This window comes from Colletotrichum siamense (assembly GCF_013390195.1).
Source record: "Colletotrichum siamense strain Cg363 chromosome Unknown KSG_Cg363_contig01, whole genome shotgun sequence".
NCBI lineage: Eukaryota > Fungi > Ascomycota > Sordariomycetes > Glomerellales > Glomerellaceae > Colletotrichum > Colletotrichum siamense.
Window position 1 is genome coordinate 5473845 of NW_023501014.1, and position 15283 is coordinate 5489127.

The window sequence follows — 15283 nt, forward strand, 5'->3', positions numbered from 1 at the left end:
GAAACCACCACGACAAGCCTTTTCGAACCCGGTCAATGATCACCAGCAACTTCGAAATACCCAAAAGATGGCAATGCTAGCCCCCAAGACCGCCGCCTTCCCGGCGCCCCTGAACACCAACAACCCCATGGTGTCCAGCGTCTCGACCGGCGGTATGCCGCCTTCGAGACGCGCACCCACGATCCCGAACCAGACAACCTCCTACGCCAGTCCCACAGAGTCCGAATTTTCAGAGAGCGACGGTCCCGACGCTGTCAAGAACTGGGATGAGGAGAAGGTATGCGACTACCTCCGCAGCGTCAAGTGTGGCGAGTACGAGAAGCTCTTCCGCAAGAACCACATCAACGGCGAGAACCTCCTCGAGCTTGACAAGGATGTCCTCAAGGAAATGGGTATCGAAAAAGTCGGCGACCGCGTTCGCCTTTTTCTTGGAATTAAGAAGTTGAGGACCAAGGCGTACGCAAACCAGAAGAAGCGGAATAGGGTAAGGCCACCACCAGTGTGCATCGTGACCTGTAGCGACCGTCTAACCGTTCTCAAGGATTCGTTTGGGGGCCTCGAGCAGTACACCCCGTCCTCGGGCGGCTCTCCGCGGCCGTCCGCATCCAGTGCCCGCACCATGCCGACGCCTTCCATGAACAAGCGCTACTCGAGACAGTACGACTCTTTGCCCATCGGCGACACCTCGTCTTCCCGACCTACCTCGCCACTGCCCGGCTCCGACGCCATCCGCCCTCTGCGTCCACGGTATGGCCAAAGCCCCGGCTATGTGAGTACCGCCGGGGCGTCCGTCCCCTCAACCGGCCGATTGGTAACTTCCCATACGAGGAACAACTCCAGTATGGATGGTTCACTGATGGCTGGCTTACCGCAGAATCAGGACGTCATCCGCGTCATTTCAACAGGAGGCGTCACCAAGGTCGTCAAGATTGCCGATTGCAACACCTGCGAGGAGGTCATGCGAGTTACCCTAAGGAAGTTTGCTCTGAGAGAGGACCATGAGAGGAATTACTGTTTCTGGGTCCTGGCTGGCATCGAGCCGGACCCCAACCAGTGCAGACGGCTGGGCGACACAGAGCTGTGGCGCATCATCAAGGACCAAAAACGACCTGAGCGAAACCGTTTGATCCTACGCCGCGTGCCTGCTGGCGAGCCTGGGATGCCCGAGCTCGAGAGGGCGGCGGGCATTGCTATCGAGGAGGCCCAGCAGAACCACAGCCGCGCCCTTGAGACGGTCGATAAGAGAAGTCAGATGAAGGTGCAAAAGCTTCTCGGCGAGAGATGGAACGATGAACTACAAAGCCCTCTTTCGCCCGTGTCCTTCCGTGACCGGGAGCGGAACGTGTACAACACCGCTAAGGAACTCGAGCGACCTGCATCCAACGACGGCCCTAGATCGGCGGGTCCGCGGAGGAACAAGGGTATTCTGCGGTCATTTGGCGGTCTGCGACCTCCAAGCGAGCTCATCGCTTCCGACCTCACATCCTACTTCCCTGACCACCCCAGGGAGGAGATTGACCGCACCGCTCGCTTGTCTATGAGAAGGTCAACACGTTTGAGCAAGGTCAACAGTCGACTCAGCGTGGCCAGCAACCTCAGCTTCGCGTCCAGCATCCAAGACGCCCCTCCAATTCCCACCATCGCCGACAGCTGGCTTAATGCATCGAACAACATGTCCAAGCCGCGGTCTGGTCTGCGTGTCACGCATGCCTTCCGCGACTCGGTTGCCTCTTCCATGCTCGACACCCTTCAGGAGGAGTCTCCGGTGGAGCCAAACCGCAAGTCATACGTCTCCTTTGCCGACAGCTCCGACGGTGCCAGCGCTGCGGCTCTAAGCGTAACCGACCCCGAAGGCAACGTCACAAGGCGGAGCTATTTTGATGCCGATGGCTCGACCGGATCTGGGTCTCTCAAGGATCTCACACAAGCCCTCAACGAAGATGGGGAAGACGCAGACGAGGAGCTCGAGAGCTTCCTCGCGGGAGAATCCTGGTCCGACGACAAGTGGATGAAGGGAGCCATGATCGGCCAGGGTTCTTTCGGCTGCGTCTACCTCGCACTTCATGCCGTGACCGGTGAGCTGCTGGCTGTGAAGCAAGTCGAGGCTCCTGCCCCTGGTGCCAACAGCCAAAACGACGCACGCAAGAAGAGCATGATTGAGGCCCTTAAGCGGGAAATCAGTCTGCTCCGCGATCTGAGACACCCGAATATTGTTCAATACCTTGGATGCAGCTCGTCGTCGGAATACCTCAATATTTTCCTCGAGTACGTTCCCGGAGGCTCAGTGCAGACGATGCTCAACTCATACGGCGCCCTGCCCGAGCCTCTTGTCCGTAGCTTCGTCCGCCAGATTCTCACTGGACTGTCGTACCTTCACAACCGGGACATCATTCACAGAGACATCAAGGGTGCCAACATCCTTGTCGACAACAAGGGTACTATCAAGATTTCCGATTTCGGTATCTCCAAGAAGCTTGAGGCGTCCAACATCCTGAGCGGTGCCAACAACAACAAGCACCGCCCCTCGCTTCAAGGGTCTGTCTTCTGGATGGCGCCTGAGGTTGTGAAGCAGACATCCTACACCCGCAAGGCCGACATCTGGTCTCTCGGCTGCCTGGTCGTCGAGATGATGACAGGCACCCACCCTTACCCCGACTGCAGTCAGCTACAAGCCATCTTCAAGATTGGCGGTGGCAAGGCTGCACCCACGATCCCGGATCACGCGTCCGATGACGCCAAGACATTCCTTTCACAAACTTTCGAAATCGACCACAACCTGCGCCCGAGTGCGGACGAGCTCATGCTTAGTCCCTTCCTTACGCCCATCACATAAAACGTGGCCACGCAGACGATACCCCTTCGCTTCTTTGGACTGTGGTCTCGTGTCCATCAAGACACTTGACACAGGCCGTTTTGTACCTATTTCCTAACGATCTGAAAACCCACCCCGCCCGAGTCGGGGCATATATACCAGGATGAGCCAGTCAACTGTCTTTGCACGTGCGAGTGGCCGCTGGGAGGACCCGACGATAAAGTATGGACGTGGTTGGACCTTTTTTTTCTTTATATCACGCATGGGCTGGCGAAATAAGGGGCAAAGCTTTGGCATTTCAAGGGAAAACCCTCCAGGGCACGAAGTATAAGAGTGTATAATAATATCTCGACGACGAATGAATTCAGACAGAAGAGAGTAATGAACCTCAAATCAGCTATATCACACACCCACAACATGACTCTTGAGCGTCGTCTACTCGACCTGACAATGCTACCTCGGCCAGGCCCGACGACAATGAACTGATCCGCCTATGATCAGATATGGTCAACGTCGCGACGCGAGGAGCTCGCGTTCAGCCGAGAGATTGTACAAAACCGGGACCCTCGTTACTAAGCACATCACTGACCACGTTGTTTCTCACAGAGCACGTTCCAGCTCATCTCCCAGGCCCGGTCAATATCGACGCAGCTCGTTCAGCTTTTGGCAATAACAATATAGGATGTATAAGATCCTGGGCAGACATTTCAGCCTTTCTTCGCCCGCGATGTGGTCCGTGGGGGCCTTTCAGTGACGCGTTCGCCATCTTCATGCTCATACCGAGGCACCGATGCTTAGCCCCCCAGGCCGCGAGCATTCTATCCAATTGTTTCGATGCCTCTCGCTTTTTTATCAAACGTTTGATAATCTTCCGCCTCGCCATTGGGCTTTCTCCGCTCATCTTGCGGCCTTGACCAACCGCAACCTATTCGTAGGTCCGGGAGGCGCGGTGTTTTTGTGTGTGTTCCCTTTTTTAAAATACAGATCTGCGCTCGGCGAGTGGGGACTTACCACCCCCGACAACCTGCAGAGGCCTTTCTCCGTCTCGCCCTGCTGGCTGATTGCTAATGCTCGCCTGCTGCTGCTACTGTTGCTGCGCCGTACTGTTTCCGCCGGGAGCCCATTCGCCGACGGGAATTAGAGGGCTTCTCTTGGGCGAGGGAGAGGGACGGGACGGCAGTGGCGTTCCGGGCGTGCGTTGAAACTCACCGCTGCAGAGATTTGATGGCGGCGATCTGGTCGGGCGTGGGCGTTTCGTTACGAGTTGCAGCGAGCGTAAGTGAGTTGTTGTGTTACATTCTACAGAAGCTGGCGACGCGGTTCTTTCTTTATCACTTTTTCGGCTTGATCAGTGAGGAACAGTCATGGATCGATCTAGATGCATGTGACGGGTACGCGGGGACTGAGAGGACCTCATGAGGGAAAACCGCTTCTAGAAGGATTGGAACCGCGGTTCGGCCACCACCACGAGTCAAGATGACGATCAGCAGAAAAGCTTCAAGGCTTCTCCAGAGATTTGACTTCGAGAGACGGGCGGAACTTGGAAGCCACCAACGCCAACACGAACAAACCGCGCAACGGTCCAGCGGACGAACCCGCCGCCGGCGTCCCGGGGACCACCCGCGATGAAACGAGATCGTCCTGTCAAGATACCTGTCAGAGGATAGTTCACGTCATAGGAGATTTGACAAGGCCAAGTTTTTCTCTGAGGCCGTTCCTTGCTCCTCCGCGGGCGATGAGTTCGAGATGCCTATTGCCTATCCGTAATTGTGCCACCGATAAGGGCTAAAGAGCGCGACGATACTATGGGGGCCGTTGGTGGGGGGCTGCCCCCTTGCCCAGAGAGAGAAAGACTGGGGGGAGGCTCAGGGCCCAGGGTCCCAAACCGGTGTTGGATTGCAGTTGTTGGTGAAACGATTGCGTCCTGCGCTAGACCTGGGAGTGCCAAGTTCGCCAGAGAGCCTGACATGTTCGAAAACCGACGTTGAAGGTTTGGGGGATCTCCAGTTGTCATGTTTGTTGACGTGAAAGTTTAATTTGATCAAGTCTAATTTACCCGCGGGATGTGGCTCGCTTCAACTCCGTCGGTCGGTCGGTTTCTTCGCTGTCGTTTTAGGGGTTTAAGTCTTAAGAGCCTTTTTTTTTAACGTTTCGTTTGGCTTCGCCTCTTTCAACGTTCGCAATCTGCGGCTGGCTTGCCTGCCACAATGTCCGAACTGAGATAGTATTGTTCCCGCCTCACTCACCTGAACAGTGACGCTGATATAGGTCCCTCCCGAAAACCACTGTGGACTCTCTGTGAGGGTACTATAGACAGCGTTCTAGATCTCTCTAACAGTCTTTTCGTATCGCGGGCGCCGGGCGATGATGGGCGGCGGTGGTGGATCCTGAGCGTCCGAGAGCCAATGCAACACTACCTTACGCAGGCAACGCACGCAATATGCCGCGCAGCAGGTAGCCACGAATGGGGGGGGCGACACTTTCTTCAATAACAACAGTAAAAGAAAACCCCTCATAGGCTTGTAGGAAAACACACAGACGATCTCGTGATGACTCTAGACCCAGCGCGTAATTCCGTACCGTTCATGCAAACCTCATGGCTCGGGAATGCGTTTCCGTCTTCGTCCTGTGCAGTAGTGCAAAAAGGACGGCGCGCCGAGACGGCCGGGGAGAACGGGGCCCGGTGGTGTGGAGACGTACGCCCGGACCTCCGATTACCGGTTACGGCGTAGCTCGGTTTGCTGCCAAATGGAATAACGCACAGAAGGCGCAGAAGGCCAGGCACAAAGGGCACTGTATCCGGTTGGTGCATGCAATGGAAATCGGCAAATGCAGGAGGATGCGCGATGCACACCGGGAGGAACGCCGCGGTCTCCCCCCCGCGGAGACCTTTCTCCTTCGCGTCTGGCGCGTGAAAATCCTCCCGCAAGCCAACACGCGCACACTCACCCAAACCGAGTCTGGCGCGTTTCCCAAGTACCGGCCCGTCCTTTAGACGAACCAAACAAACTTGCCATCCTTCTTCCAACGACATGTCGCAGCAAACTCAAAACAATTAGATAGACGAGCTTGTGGTTGCAGAGACGAGACAGTGTCACATCAACAAGGGGGGGAGGGGAGGGTGCAGAATTAAGCAAAAAGGACTCAATTCCGGCAGGCCTGGAATCAATCGGTTCCCACCCGTCAAACTGGTCAACACCCCCTTTTTTCCTGTCTCCCATCGGCCTTTGAGTCCACAACACTTGACGTTCTCCACACGAGAAAGGCCGGGGACCCTTCGCTGAAGACAATGCCATGAGGGAAGCGCTGTGGAGTGCGGCGCGCCGCGCAACGGTCGTTGATGCCATTGCCGGGGGGGTGTCAAGCTGTTTTCGTAATCTTTGGTTGCTGGAAGAAAAGGGACAATAGCGCACGTGGGCGGTAGGGTACCGGCCAAAGATTGATTGCGCAGTGCACAGATATCCGGAGGTTTTTTCTGTTTGTTTTCTCTTCTGGGCTTGTCGTTCATGAGTCGTTTGACTCGTTATCAACATTATCGCCTGTTATTTGGCCCCCCATCGTGTGTTTTCGTCGGCTACGCGACCCTTTTCGGGCAGATATTTGACGAGTTGCCCCCAAACGGTTGCCTCTGGATTGGAGCTTTCTCTTGTGGGAGAAAAGAAGAAAGCGTATCTGCCGCGTCGCATGTTCCGGGACCCCCCAGGCAGCTGCAGGGGCTTCCGGAGGCTTCGCACGCGGATCTCCGTTAAAGAAGACAGGGCCCTGGGGGAACGGCGATCTCTTACGGATTACGGACAACTTCCGGTGGACTCTCTCGTACCTAACACGGCGGCGAGATGACCGGAACCGGTCCAGTGAAGCTATTCTCGAACGACACAACACATGATTTCACAGGCAAATGGTGATACCGAGTATGGTTTGAGGAAATAGGTCTTGATTGTCTACTCTTTTTCCTCTAAAAAAGGATAAGGGGGCTATGACTTATCAGGTCGAGGACACCCCCGAAGAATCTCCTCGACACGAAATTGTTCACATGACAGGTCATATCTCAACTACACTACTACAACACGCCTCCGGAGAGAAAGGCTTAGGCAAGCTTAGCCTGGCCGTTGGTGACAGCCAGCTCGACGCCCTCGATGACGAGGTCCGGGCGGGACAGGAAGGGCGAGTGGGAAGTGTTGGCGTAGAAGGTGGTGTAGCCGGCAGGGAACTGGGCGGCCATGGCCTCCTGGGTGGCGAGGGGGATGGCCTGGTCCTGCTGGGTGTGGAAGTACATGACCTCGATGCCCTCGTTCCAGGGCTCGTAGGTGGCGTCATCGGAGAAGACACGCTTGGACTCCCAGCTGAGCTCAGCAATGGCCTTGGCCTTGAGGACGGGGTCGACGTCGGCGTAGAAGATGGTCTCGGGCGTGTCGGCGTAGACCTTGTCACCCTGTTCACACGTGCTGTGTTAGTCGACTGTGGTCTTTGATATCAAGCGAGAGCCGCTTTCTGCATCTGATACGTTGCATATGCCCAGGCAAGGGTGTAAAACAGTGACAGATGCAGATGCAGAGGGGGCCCGTATGTCAAAGAAGGAGAGAGCGGGGGAAAACGTATCAAAAGATTTACTTACATCGGCTCTCATCCAGGGGAGGAACTCGCCGCTGAGCATGTCAACCAGGCTGGTGGAGGTAGGGGCAGCGAAGGCGGCGAGGTAGACCATCATGATGACACCGCCCGTCTCGCTGTTGTTGGCGCGCTGCTGGTAGCCGAGGCCGGAGACGGCGTTGGCGCCGACCATGCCGCCGTAGGAGTGGACGACGAGGACGATCTGCTTGCCGGCGTCGGCGAGGGTGGTGAGGGTGCTGCGGAGGACGGCGGCATCCTCGTCGAGGCTGACGGTGGCGGGCTCGGCGCCGACGGAGGGGAGGGTGATGGCCTCAGACTCGTAGCCCTTGAGGGTCAGGCCGGCGCGGACGAGGTCGAAGGACTGCGGACCGTGCCAGGCACCCGGGGTGAAGACGATGGTGGGCAGCTCTGCACGGGGCAGGACGGCCGCGGAGACCGCAAGGGCCGAGGTGAGGAGGCTGGCGATCTTGGGGAACATCTCTTCTGTGTGTTTCTCTGGTTGGGGATAGAGTGCTTTTGTCAAGGGCTGGGATCACACAGACGAACAACTGCCGATCGATGCTTGAACGAGGTGGTATAAATTAAGGTAAGAGGGTACCAAAGGATGGACTTGTAAGGACCGGTGGGATGCCAGAGGCCGTTGTAAGGAACGTGTGTATAAGTTGGAATTGTGCGACGACGGGCGATGCCCAGAACAAGCTTGACAGACGAGGCGAGGATGGGGGGAAATCGATTAAATGGCGCCGAGCGTGAGGAGAGAAGACCAAAATGCCACGAGGTAGCGACGAACTCGGGCGGTTTTATCCTCGTCGAAAATATTGCTTCCATGAACCAAGCTCCGATACCTCGTCAATATCGCGGCCAAGGAGCCCTCGCACGGCACGCCATCCCATGATGTCTCCAGAGTCCCTCCCCCCTTCCCGAATGGAGATGTCAGGACGGAGGGTGATGCCTCGATTGAGGTTGCTCGATGGAGCATGGCAACGTGGTACGGCGTAGTATTGGTTATGGGGTCGTTGTCTGAACTCCCGTGATAGTCGCTGCGATCAGACGCATCGCTAGTCGAACCGGGGTTGTGACGGTGCCACTCTGGTATGGACAAGGGCTCGACGACGCCGTTATATTGATGTGCCGTTGGATACCTACCCCCCCAGTTGGCAGTGCTACATGCCCCCTCTGAGGGCCCCAATCGACCATTTCTGTCGCTGTTACCCGGCAAGTTGTTGCCCCTCAAGTGCCGAGTCAGTTTCTGTCTTACCACTTTTTTTTCCCAGCCAGGGGAATCGACAAGTTGTTTATGTATAAGGACTCTAGAGTAGGCGCTGCGCTGCTCCCACATCGCGGGTCCAGTTGTTCCCTTTCGAGTCGAATTCGCCTGTCTTTTCATCTTACTCGTTTTATATATTCTTCGTAATCGGACGCTCAGATATTGGATTGTTGCTTCTGGCCGGTCCTTCCGGTCTCCATCTTTTCTTCTTTCAGCCGCCATGGCCGACACTACGGTGGAAGACCCCTTGGCGAATAGAGGGCCGGAGCTGAGCGGCACCACGACGGCGCTGCTCGTTCTCGCGACGGTGTTTGTTGGCCTGCGGTTCTGGGCGCGATGGACGGTTGGCTTCCACTACGGCCTCGATGACTGGTTCATGGTCGTTGGACTGGTGCGTTTTCGGTGTGGTGATGGCGGCGGTGGTAGTGGTATCGTGGGCAAAGACTAACACGTCAGAAACAGATCGTCACCTTCATGGCGGGTGCTCTCAACTATGCCAGTAAGCAGATGCCAAAACACAAAAAAAAGTTGAATACAGACTCACATCGCATCATAGTGATTGCACAAGGTCTCGGGCGCCATGCCTCGACTCTCTCTCTGGACCAGCAGGTGCAGTTCCTCAAGCTGCTTCTGGCCTTTGAGTGCATCTATGTCACGGCAGTCATGTTCATCAAGATCTCCCTGCTCCTGATGTACCGTCGTATCTTCCCGTCTCGCGGCTTCAAGATCTCGGCCATGGTTCTCGGCTTCCTCACCATCGGCTGGTGGATCTCGATCGTCCTGGTCTGCGTGTTCCAGTGCACGCCCGTGGCGAAGGCGTACATGCCGTGGATCGACGGCACCTGTATCGACCTCAAGGCGTCCTTTATCGGAAACGCCATCCCCAACATCCTGACGGACGTCGCCATTCTCTGCCTGCCTATCAAGGAGGTATGGAGGCTGCAGGTTACCATGGTGCAGCGCATCTCGCTGTGCTTCATGTTCCTGCTGGGTGGATTGTGAGTAACTGCGTCTTAATGTGGGAGAAACTTGTCTAACATCAGCAGCGTCCTGTTCGCCAGTATCTACCGCTTCACGACGATTATGCAGTTCCAGTTGACGGACACGACATGTGAGTTGCTCGCCGCTTACGGTGTTTTACTTATCCTGACATCAATAGGGACCCTTGCTACCGCCTGCACGTGGTGTGTCGTCGAGTGCGCCTGCGGCGTCATCAGCGCGTGCCTGCCTACCCTTCGTCCGCTCATGGTCAAGGTTTCATCGCAATTCGGCAGCATCGCAACCAAGTACAACCTTTCCGGAGGCCAGAGCGGTGGCCGCAGCGGCGGCCGTGCGACTAAGATGGGCAGCCGCGGGCCCACGGAACTCATGACGATTGGAGGAACCGGCGGCAAGTCGGCCGACAGAGGATTCAAGCGTCTCGGCACCGAGGACGGCAAATACGGCGTAACAACGAGCGTCACGGGGCGATCTGAACGAGGTGGTAAGGGCCTACCCGACTCTGGCTCCGACGACGACCTGTCACTCAAGGGCGGCATCCGCATCAAGGTTGACCAAGAGGTCCGATGGGGCGAGGAACAGTCGAAGTACAATGAGTCAAAATACCAGCCTTCCTCGAGAAGCGCCTCGTCCTCGGGTCTTGGCTCTCGACCGTAGCTCATGAGTTGCTAATGAGAAGATTGTATTGATAATAGCCGAACAACATAATAAACCTAATAAAGATTCTTCATCGTTAGAGTCAGCGACCACCCGCCGCGAGGAGAGTGACTGAAGATCCGCACCTTTTGAGCCGACCCATTGAGCCCGACACCTACGCATCGACCTCTCTCGTCCCGTACTCGAACATGGCATTCGACTCGACTGCCCCCTCGTCCACGAGCTTGTGAGCCGATTCCACGCCGGCGACTGGCAATCGATACTCGAACTTTTTACCGCTCGAAGGACCGCTGCCGTTGATTTGGTACGGGAATGGGAGGTAGTCGGGTAGCAGTCCAAGCTGACGCAAAGCCGTCGCCTGGTCCCAAGCGATATGCTCGTGGTGAAGATGGTCGCCGCGGACATTGACGACGCTTGTGAAGGGGATAGAGAGATGTTTGCCGGTAGGCGGCACTCCGGGAAGTCTGAGAGACGTTAGACTGAGCGATGGAAGCCTGGCAAGGGGGGCGGGGTGTGCTCACAGCCAGTCAATGACCTTATCATGGGTACACTTGAATACAAACTCATCAATCACTCGATCAATGCCCACCGTACGGCTCACCAGCTCAAGCTCTGTATCCTCTGGGTTGTTGAAGATGAAGTGATTGGTGTAGAAGTTGGTGAGACGGGCGCGGCCTACGCCGCCGGTGAGTGTGGGAATATGATTGACCTCGTCGCAGTCAGCAGGTGTCATCGCCACATGAACACAAGACACCCACATAAGGTTGCTCAACCATGGTGGCCATAGTCTTGTCAACATTTCGCTCGCCAAATTCAAACAGGGTATGCTCCTCCCACACGGCTTCAAGATCGAAGTACGGTCCCCCAAGGATGGGCTTGAGGAAGGTCAACGTGCGCGTGTGGGCGAGACCAGCAGCATTAGCATTGAAGTTGCCATGGCTCGGAATGGTGAAGAAATCGCCGGCTGATGGGTAATGATAGGTTTTGGACGGGGCAGCAGGTTTGGTGCCGCCGCCATCGGGACCTGAGGCGTGTGACAGGGTGGGAATGCTGAGGGTTTGAGCAAAGTTGAAGAAGACGGCGGCCTTGATCTCAGAATGGCTCTCCAGGGCATCGGCAACTACCCGTCTTTCGTCGGCGAGGAACGCTGCGTGATGGTCAGATGGTGATGGTGTCATGTGATATTGAAGGGCTCACCAATGACGCCAAATTTGTCTTTGTCATCACAGCTCTCAAGCGCTTTCAATTGGGCAATGGCCGATGAGATGTCGTTGGGGATGTTGGCGAGTCCAGGAGCAACGACCACTTGAGCCACGGCGTAGCCCTCCTCGGCCCATTTCTGCGCTGGTGGAGGATCCAAAATCTTGTCGTGCTTGGCCAGGTCGATTCCCGCCTCAACCAGAATGATGAGGCCGGGACCGTGGCCTCGTCGCGACAGTGGCGGCTGGATCGTGATTGAAGAAGACATGGTGTTTCAGAGGTGAGATCGGAAGTCGAGCAGAGATTCTGCTGAACAGGACTGGGAAGTGATGTTGTCAATGGCGCTCGGCCTCTCTTCTACTACGTGGATGGTGTTGTTGGAGATGGTGAGATGGACCTCCACTCGGTGCAACCCCCGCTCGAGATAGCGACTCCTTCCAACACGATTTCCAGATAAGGCAGTTCCGGGTCAGCAACCGTACGTTTCTGCAACAATCCCGACCATTGCGACGTCCTTTCTTGAACTTGATCGTTCACCGTCCCATCGGCAGTTGCGACAGTTGCAGCAGAGGCCGTCGCGAGGTCGAGACTGAGCCCTTGGCGGTCGACTATGCAGTAGACAGCACCCATGTCATGGGCAAACAATGCTCCGTCCGAATAAAGGTCGCAGTTGCTTGGCTTGGCGGTCGTCAACTCTAGCGGGATTGACGTGCGCTGCTGTCTCTCCTCAAGTCCACCCTTGCGTTGATTGCCAAAGTCAATTGCGATAGATGCACCGCCCAAAGTCAGTTAAAGTCTCGGTGCAATTCTGCACGTTTATTTGAAGGCGATGGCGCATCTAAGACTGATAAAGATTGCACGGCCGATAGCGAGCGTCCGAGACATGCGCCATTGGCACCGACATGATTAGGTGGTACGGCATACCTCAGCTCAGGTACTTAGCTAAGGTAGGTAGCCACAGGTCGATATCGTACCAATCGCCATGTGCAGAATGCAAGGGACGACATGCAGGGGGTTGCAGCGCAGGCGGGAATTCGAGGGAACAAACCCCTACGGATACATCAGGTACTAAGTCCGTCTGTGTGAGGGAAAAGAAAGTCCCCGATAAGGCAAGATTTGATGCAATGACGACCTTGACTTGAAGCGAGCCGCGTGGGGGTTGGATGCGAGTACCGATGACCTGGCAACTTCAATATCAACGACATCCAGCCTCACGACAGCAGAAGACTACCTACTGTAGCTTCGCCCGTCTCCCAAGCCGTCTTCCGTGTGCCGTCTGCCGACTGCCGAACTGCACCCACCACCATGAGCAATGTGAAAGCCACGGCGTCAGTGTCCCGGGTGTGGGGGGAAAGGCCCGGCCGGCATCAACGCGGACGCTGCCAGGCCTGACTGAACCGCTGCGCTGGATTGGACAGCCCGATCGGAGAGTTCCACAGGGGGGGACGTGGACAGTGGGCTTCTTACGAGTCCAGGCTCCCGGTTCCTAGCCGTCGATTCGAGGGATGGTGGTGTCACCAGTGTGCATCCCGTCCGCCTGCATCCACCGAATCGTAGATCCTCCCCCCCGAGCCTCCATCCAGCCAGCCACTGCAGTTCATCTTCAACAGCGCCGTGTACGACATCAACGTGAGATGCTCGTCCCGTCCTGCCGTGCCATGCGGCGCTTGGACGGCAGTGTCATGTCACTTCATCGTCGCTGACACTGACAAGAGTAAGGTGAAGTGACATGACAGCAACACTAGCTTCAGCCACACTCGACCGTCTCTAACAAGTTCTCGAACTCTAACCCGCATTCCTTGCTTGCGTTTCCCTCCAAATCCCTCCCATCACCCAGCCCTGACTAGCCCACTTCTCCCTAAATAACTCCCATACCATGCCACGCCATCCTGTCCGTACCCAGATGGAGCTCCCTGGCCTCCAATCTGGCGTGGGCTCCCTTGTCTTGTTGCGACTGGCCTCCGACAAGACAAGAACTCTCTCCCATTTGAACTTCGGATCACATTGCCTCTTCCTTCAATTGCCATCCCACACTGTTGCTCGAAGCATCTGATGGTTATTCCATCTTTTTTCTTGCGCCTCGTCTTGACCTGCTCCTCCGGATAATCGGCTGTCGCATCGCCCACGAATCGCATACGAATCGCATACGAATCGCATCGATTCCGAGCTCTCGAGCTGGCGAGGTCCACGCCAAAGCTGTCCCTGCGAATCCCTCGAGCTACCTCCACCCGCGCCAGAGCCATGGGTAACAGCTTCCCGGTCAACAAGCAGACCGCCGTTGGGCTGCTGATGTTCCTCATCTTCCTGTGGACGCTGTCTACATTTACGTCGACTAATCCAAAGACGCCGACACACATCGTGAGTTTCTTCTCACGTTTCCGACGGGAACTCGCTGACTGGTGTGCTTAGACGCATGAACAACCCGCGCAGCCCGCCATTCCCGCTCAGAATCCCAACGTGAACCCGGGAGGTAAGCCTGCAAGTGTCCCCGAACACCCGTCATCAGGCAACTCGAAGCCGCGACCGGACGCCTCTCGCCCAGACACGTCGCCGCAAGTTACTCTACCGCCATGGTATGAGGAAGACGAAGACAAGGCAAAGACGGATGCCAAGGCCGGCTCCAAGCCAGCTAGCCAAGAGACTGCCAAGGCCCCAAGCAAGTCTTCCTCGCCGTCCAGTTCATCGTCATCGAAAGACAGGCCCCTGATTCTCTACGCCTTCGCCGAATCCGCCGCCGCTCTTGAGAACCTCGACTACTTTGTCAAGCAAGGTCTCCACGATGCTGCTGATTTCGTCTTCATCTTGAACGGCGAGACGAATGCGGAAAGCAAGATCCCCGAGAAGAAGAACATCAGGGTTGTCAAACGCCCCAACACCTGCTTCGATCTGGGCGCCTATGGTGAGATTCTTCGTGAGGGTGATCTCTACAAGAAGTACAAGCGCTTCATCACCTTGAATGCGAGCGTCCGCGGCCCGTTCCTCCCTCACTGGGCCCAGGCGTGCTGGAGCGATCTCTACCTGGATCGTGTCACCGATAAAGTCAAGGTAACCAAGCCCCTCTCATCTCTATGTAGCATGCGACCCCGGTTCTGACATTTTCCAGCTGGTCGGTATGACCGCCAATTGCTGGCCTCGGTTCCACGTGCAGTCCATGATCTGGGCGACGGACTCAATTGGCATAGACCTGCTCCTGAACCCTCCGCCCAGTTCACACGCCAGCGACCAGTTCGGCAACGAGAAGGACCCCGTCGGCCTCGCTGGCTGCTACAACGACTGGAACCACGCCGTCCACGCCGAGGTTGGCGCGACAAGCATCTTCCTGAACAATGGGTATAAAGTAGACTTGATGATGACGGCGTTCCACAAGTCCGAGAACTACATTGACGAATGCGACTCGTCGCAAAACGGCGATGTTTTGTGGAACGGAAAATACTTTGGGACCAACGTGCACCCCTTCGAGACGATCTTCATCAAGGCGAACAGGGACATCGACCCGACGTTGATCAAGTCACTGACGGAGTGGCAGCAGGCGTCGGGGTGGAACAGCTACAGCGCCTGCAAGGCGTGAGGGTATTTTTTCAGAGATTGACAAATAGGAAAGAGACATTTGATATAACGGCGCCTGGAGTTGAATGGGTACATATTCATGATGAGGAGTTACTATGCGGAAAAGAAATGTTGGAAAGTCATACCATGAGCATAGTTCGAATGCATTTTTTAGACATCAAACCGAATCT

General features: G+C 56.1%; 5 protein-coding genes across 5 annotated transcripts; 3 read left to right on the plus strand and 2 right to left on the minus strand.

Annotated features, from left to right (window-relative positions):
- Positions 1 to 67: 67 nt before the first annotated feature.
- Positions 68 to 2833, plus strand: STE11 (Serine/threonine-protein kinase STE11; the record flags this gene model as incomplete). Its single annotated transcript, XM_036633225.1, has 3 exons — positions 68 to 484; positions 542 to 769; positions 881 to 2833. 3 exons carry the CDS (start codon positions 68 to 70, stop codon positions 2831 to 2833), a joined length of 2598 nt encoding a protein of 865 aa, XP_036501996.1.
- Positions 2834 to 6899: 4066 nt separating this feature from the next.
- CGCS363_v001377 (uncharacterized protein) lies at positions 6900 to 7901 on the minus strand (the record flags this gene model as incomplete). Its single annotated transcript, XM_036633226.1, has 2 exons — positions 6900 to 7244; positions 7428 to 7901. 2 exons carry the CDS (start codon positions 7899 to 7901, stop codon positions 6900 to 6902), a joined length of 819 nt encoding a protein of 272 aa, XP_036501759.1.
- Positions 7902 to 8910: 1009 nt separating this feature from the next.
- CGCS363_v001378 (Satratoxin biosynthesis SC1 cluster protein 4) lies at positions 8911 to 10346 on the plus strand (the record flags this gene model as incomplete). The annotated part of the gene is made up of 5 exons (XM_036633227.1): positions 8911 to 9081; positions 9153 to 9189; positions 9247 to 9688; positions 9737 to 9801; positions 9850 to 10346. 5 exons carry the CDS (start codon positions 8911 to 8913, stop codon positions 10344 to 10346), a joined length of 1212 nt encoding a protein of 403 aa, XP_036501758.1.
- Positions 10347 to 10500: 154 nt separating this feature from the next.
- On the minus strand, positions 10501 to 11814 carry CGCS363_v001379 (uncharacterized protein; the record flags this gene model as incomplete). The annotated part of the gene is made up of 4 exons (XM_036633228.1): positions 10501 to 10810; positions 10868 to 11055; positions 11105 to 11493; positions 11544 to 11814. 4 exons carry the CDS (start codon positions 11812 to 11814, stop codon positions 10501 to 10503), a joined length of 1158 nt encoding a protein of 385 aa, XP_036501757.1.
- Positions 11815 to 13787: 1973 nt separating this feature from the next.
- On the plus strand, positions 13788 to 15114 carry CGCS363_v001380 (uncharacterized protein; the record flags this gene model as incomplete). Its single annotated transcript, XM_036633229.1, has 3 exons — positions 13788 to 13904; positions 13956 to 14591; positions 14650 to 15114. The coding sequence occupies 3 exons, from the start codon at positions 13788 to 13790 to the stop codon at positions 15112 to 15114; spliced, it is 1218 nt and encodes a 405-aa protein (XP_036501277.1).
- Between the last annotated feature and the right edge of the window lie 169 nt (positions 15115 to 15283).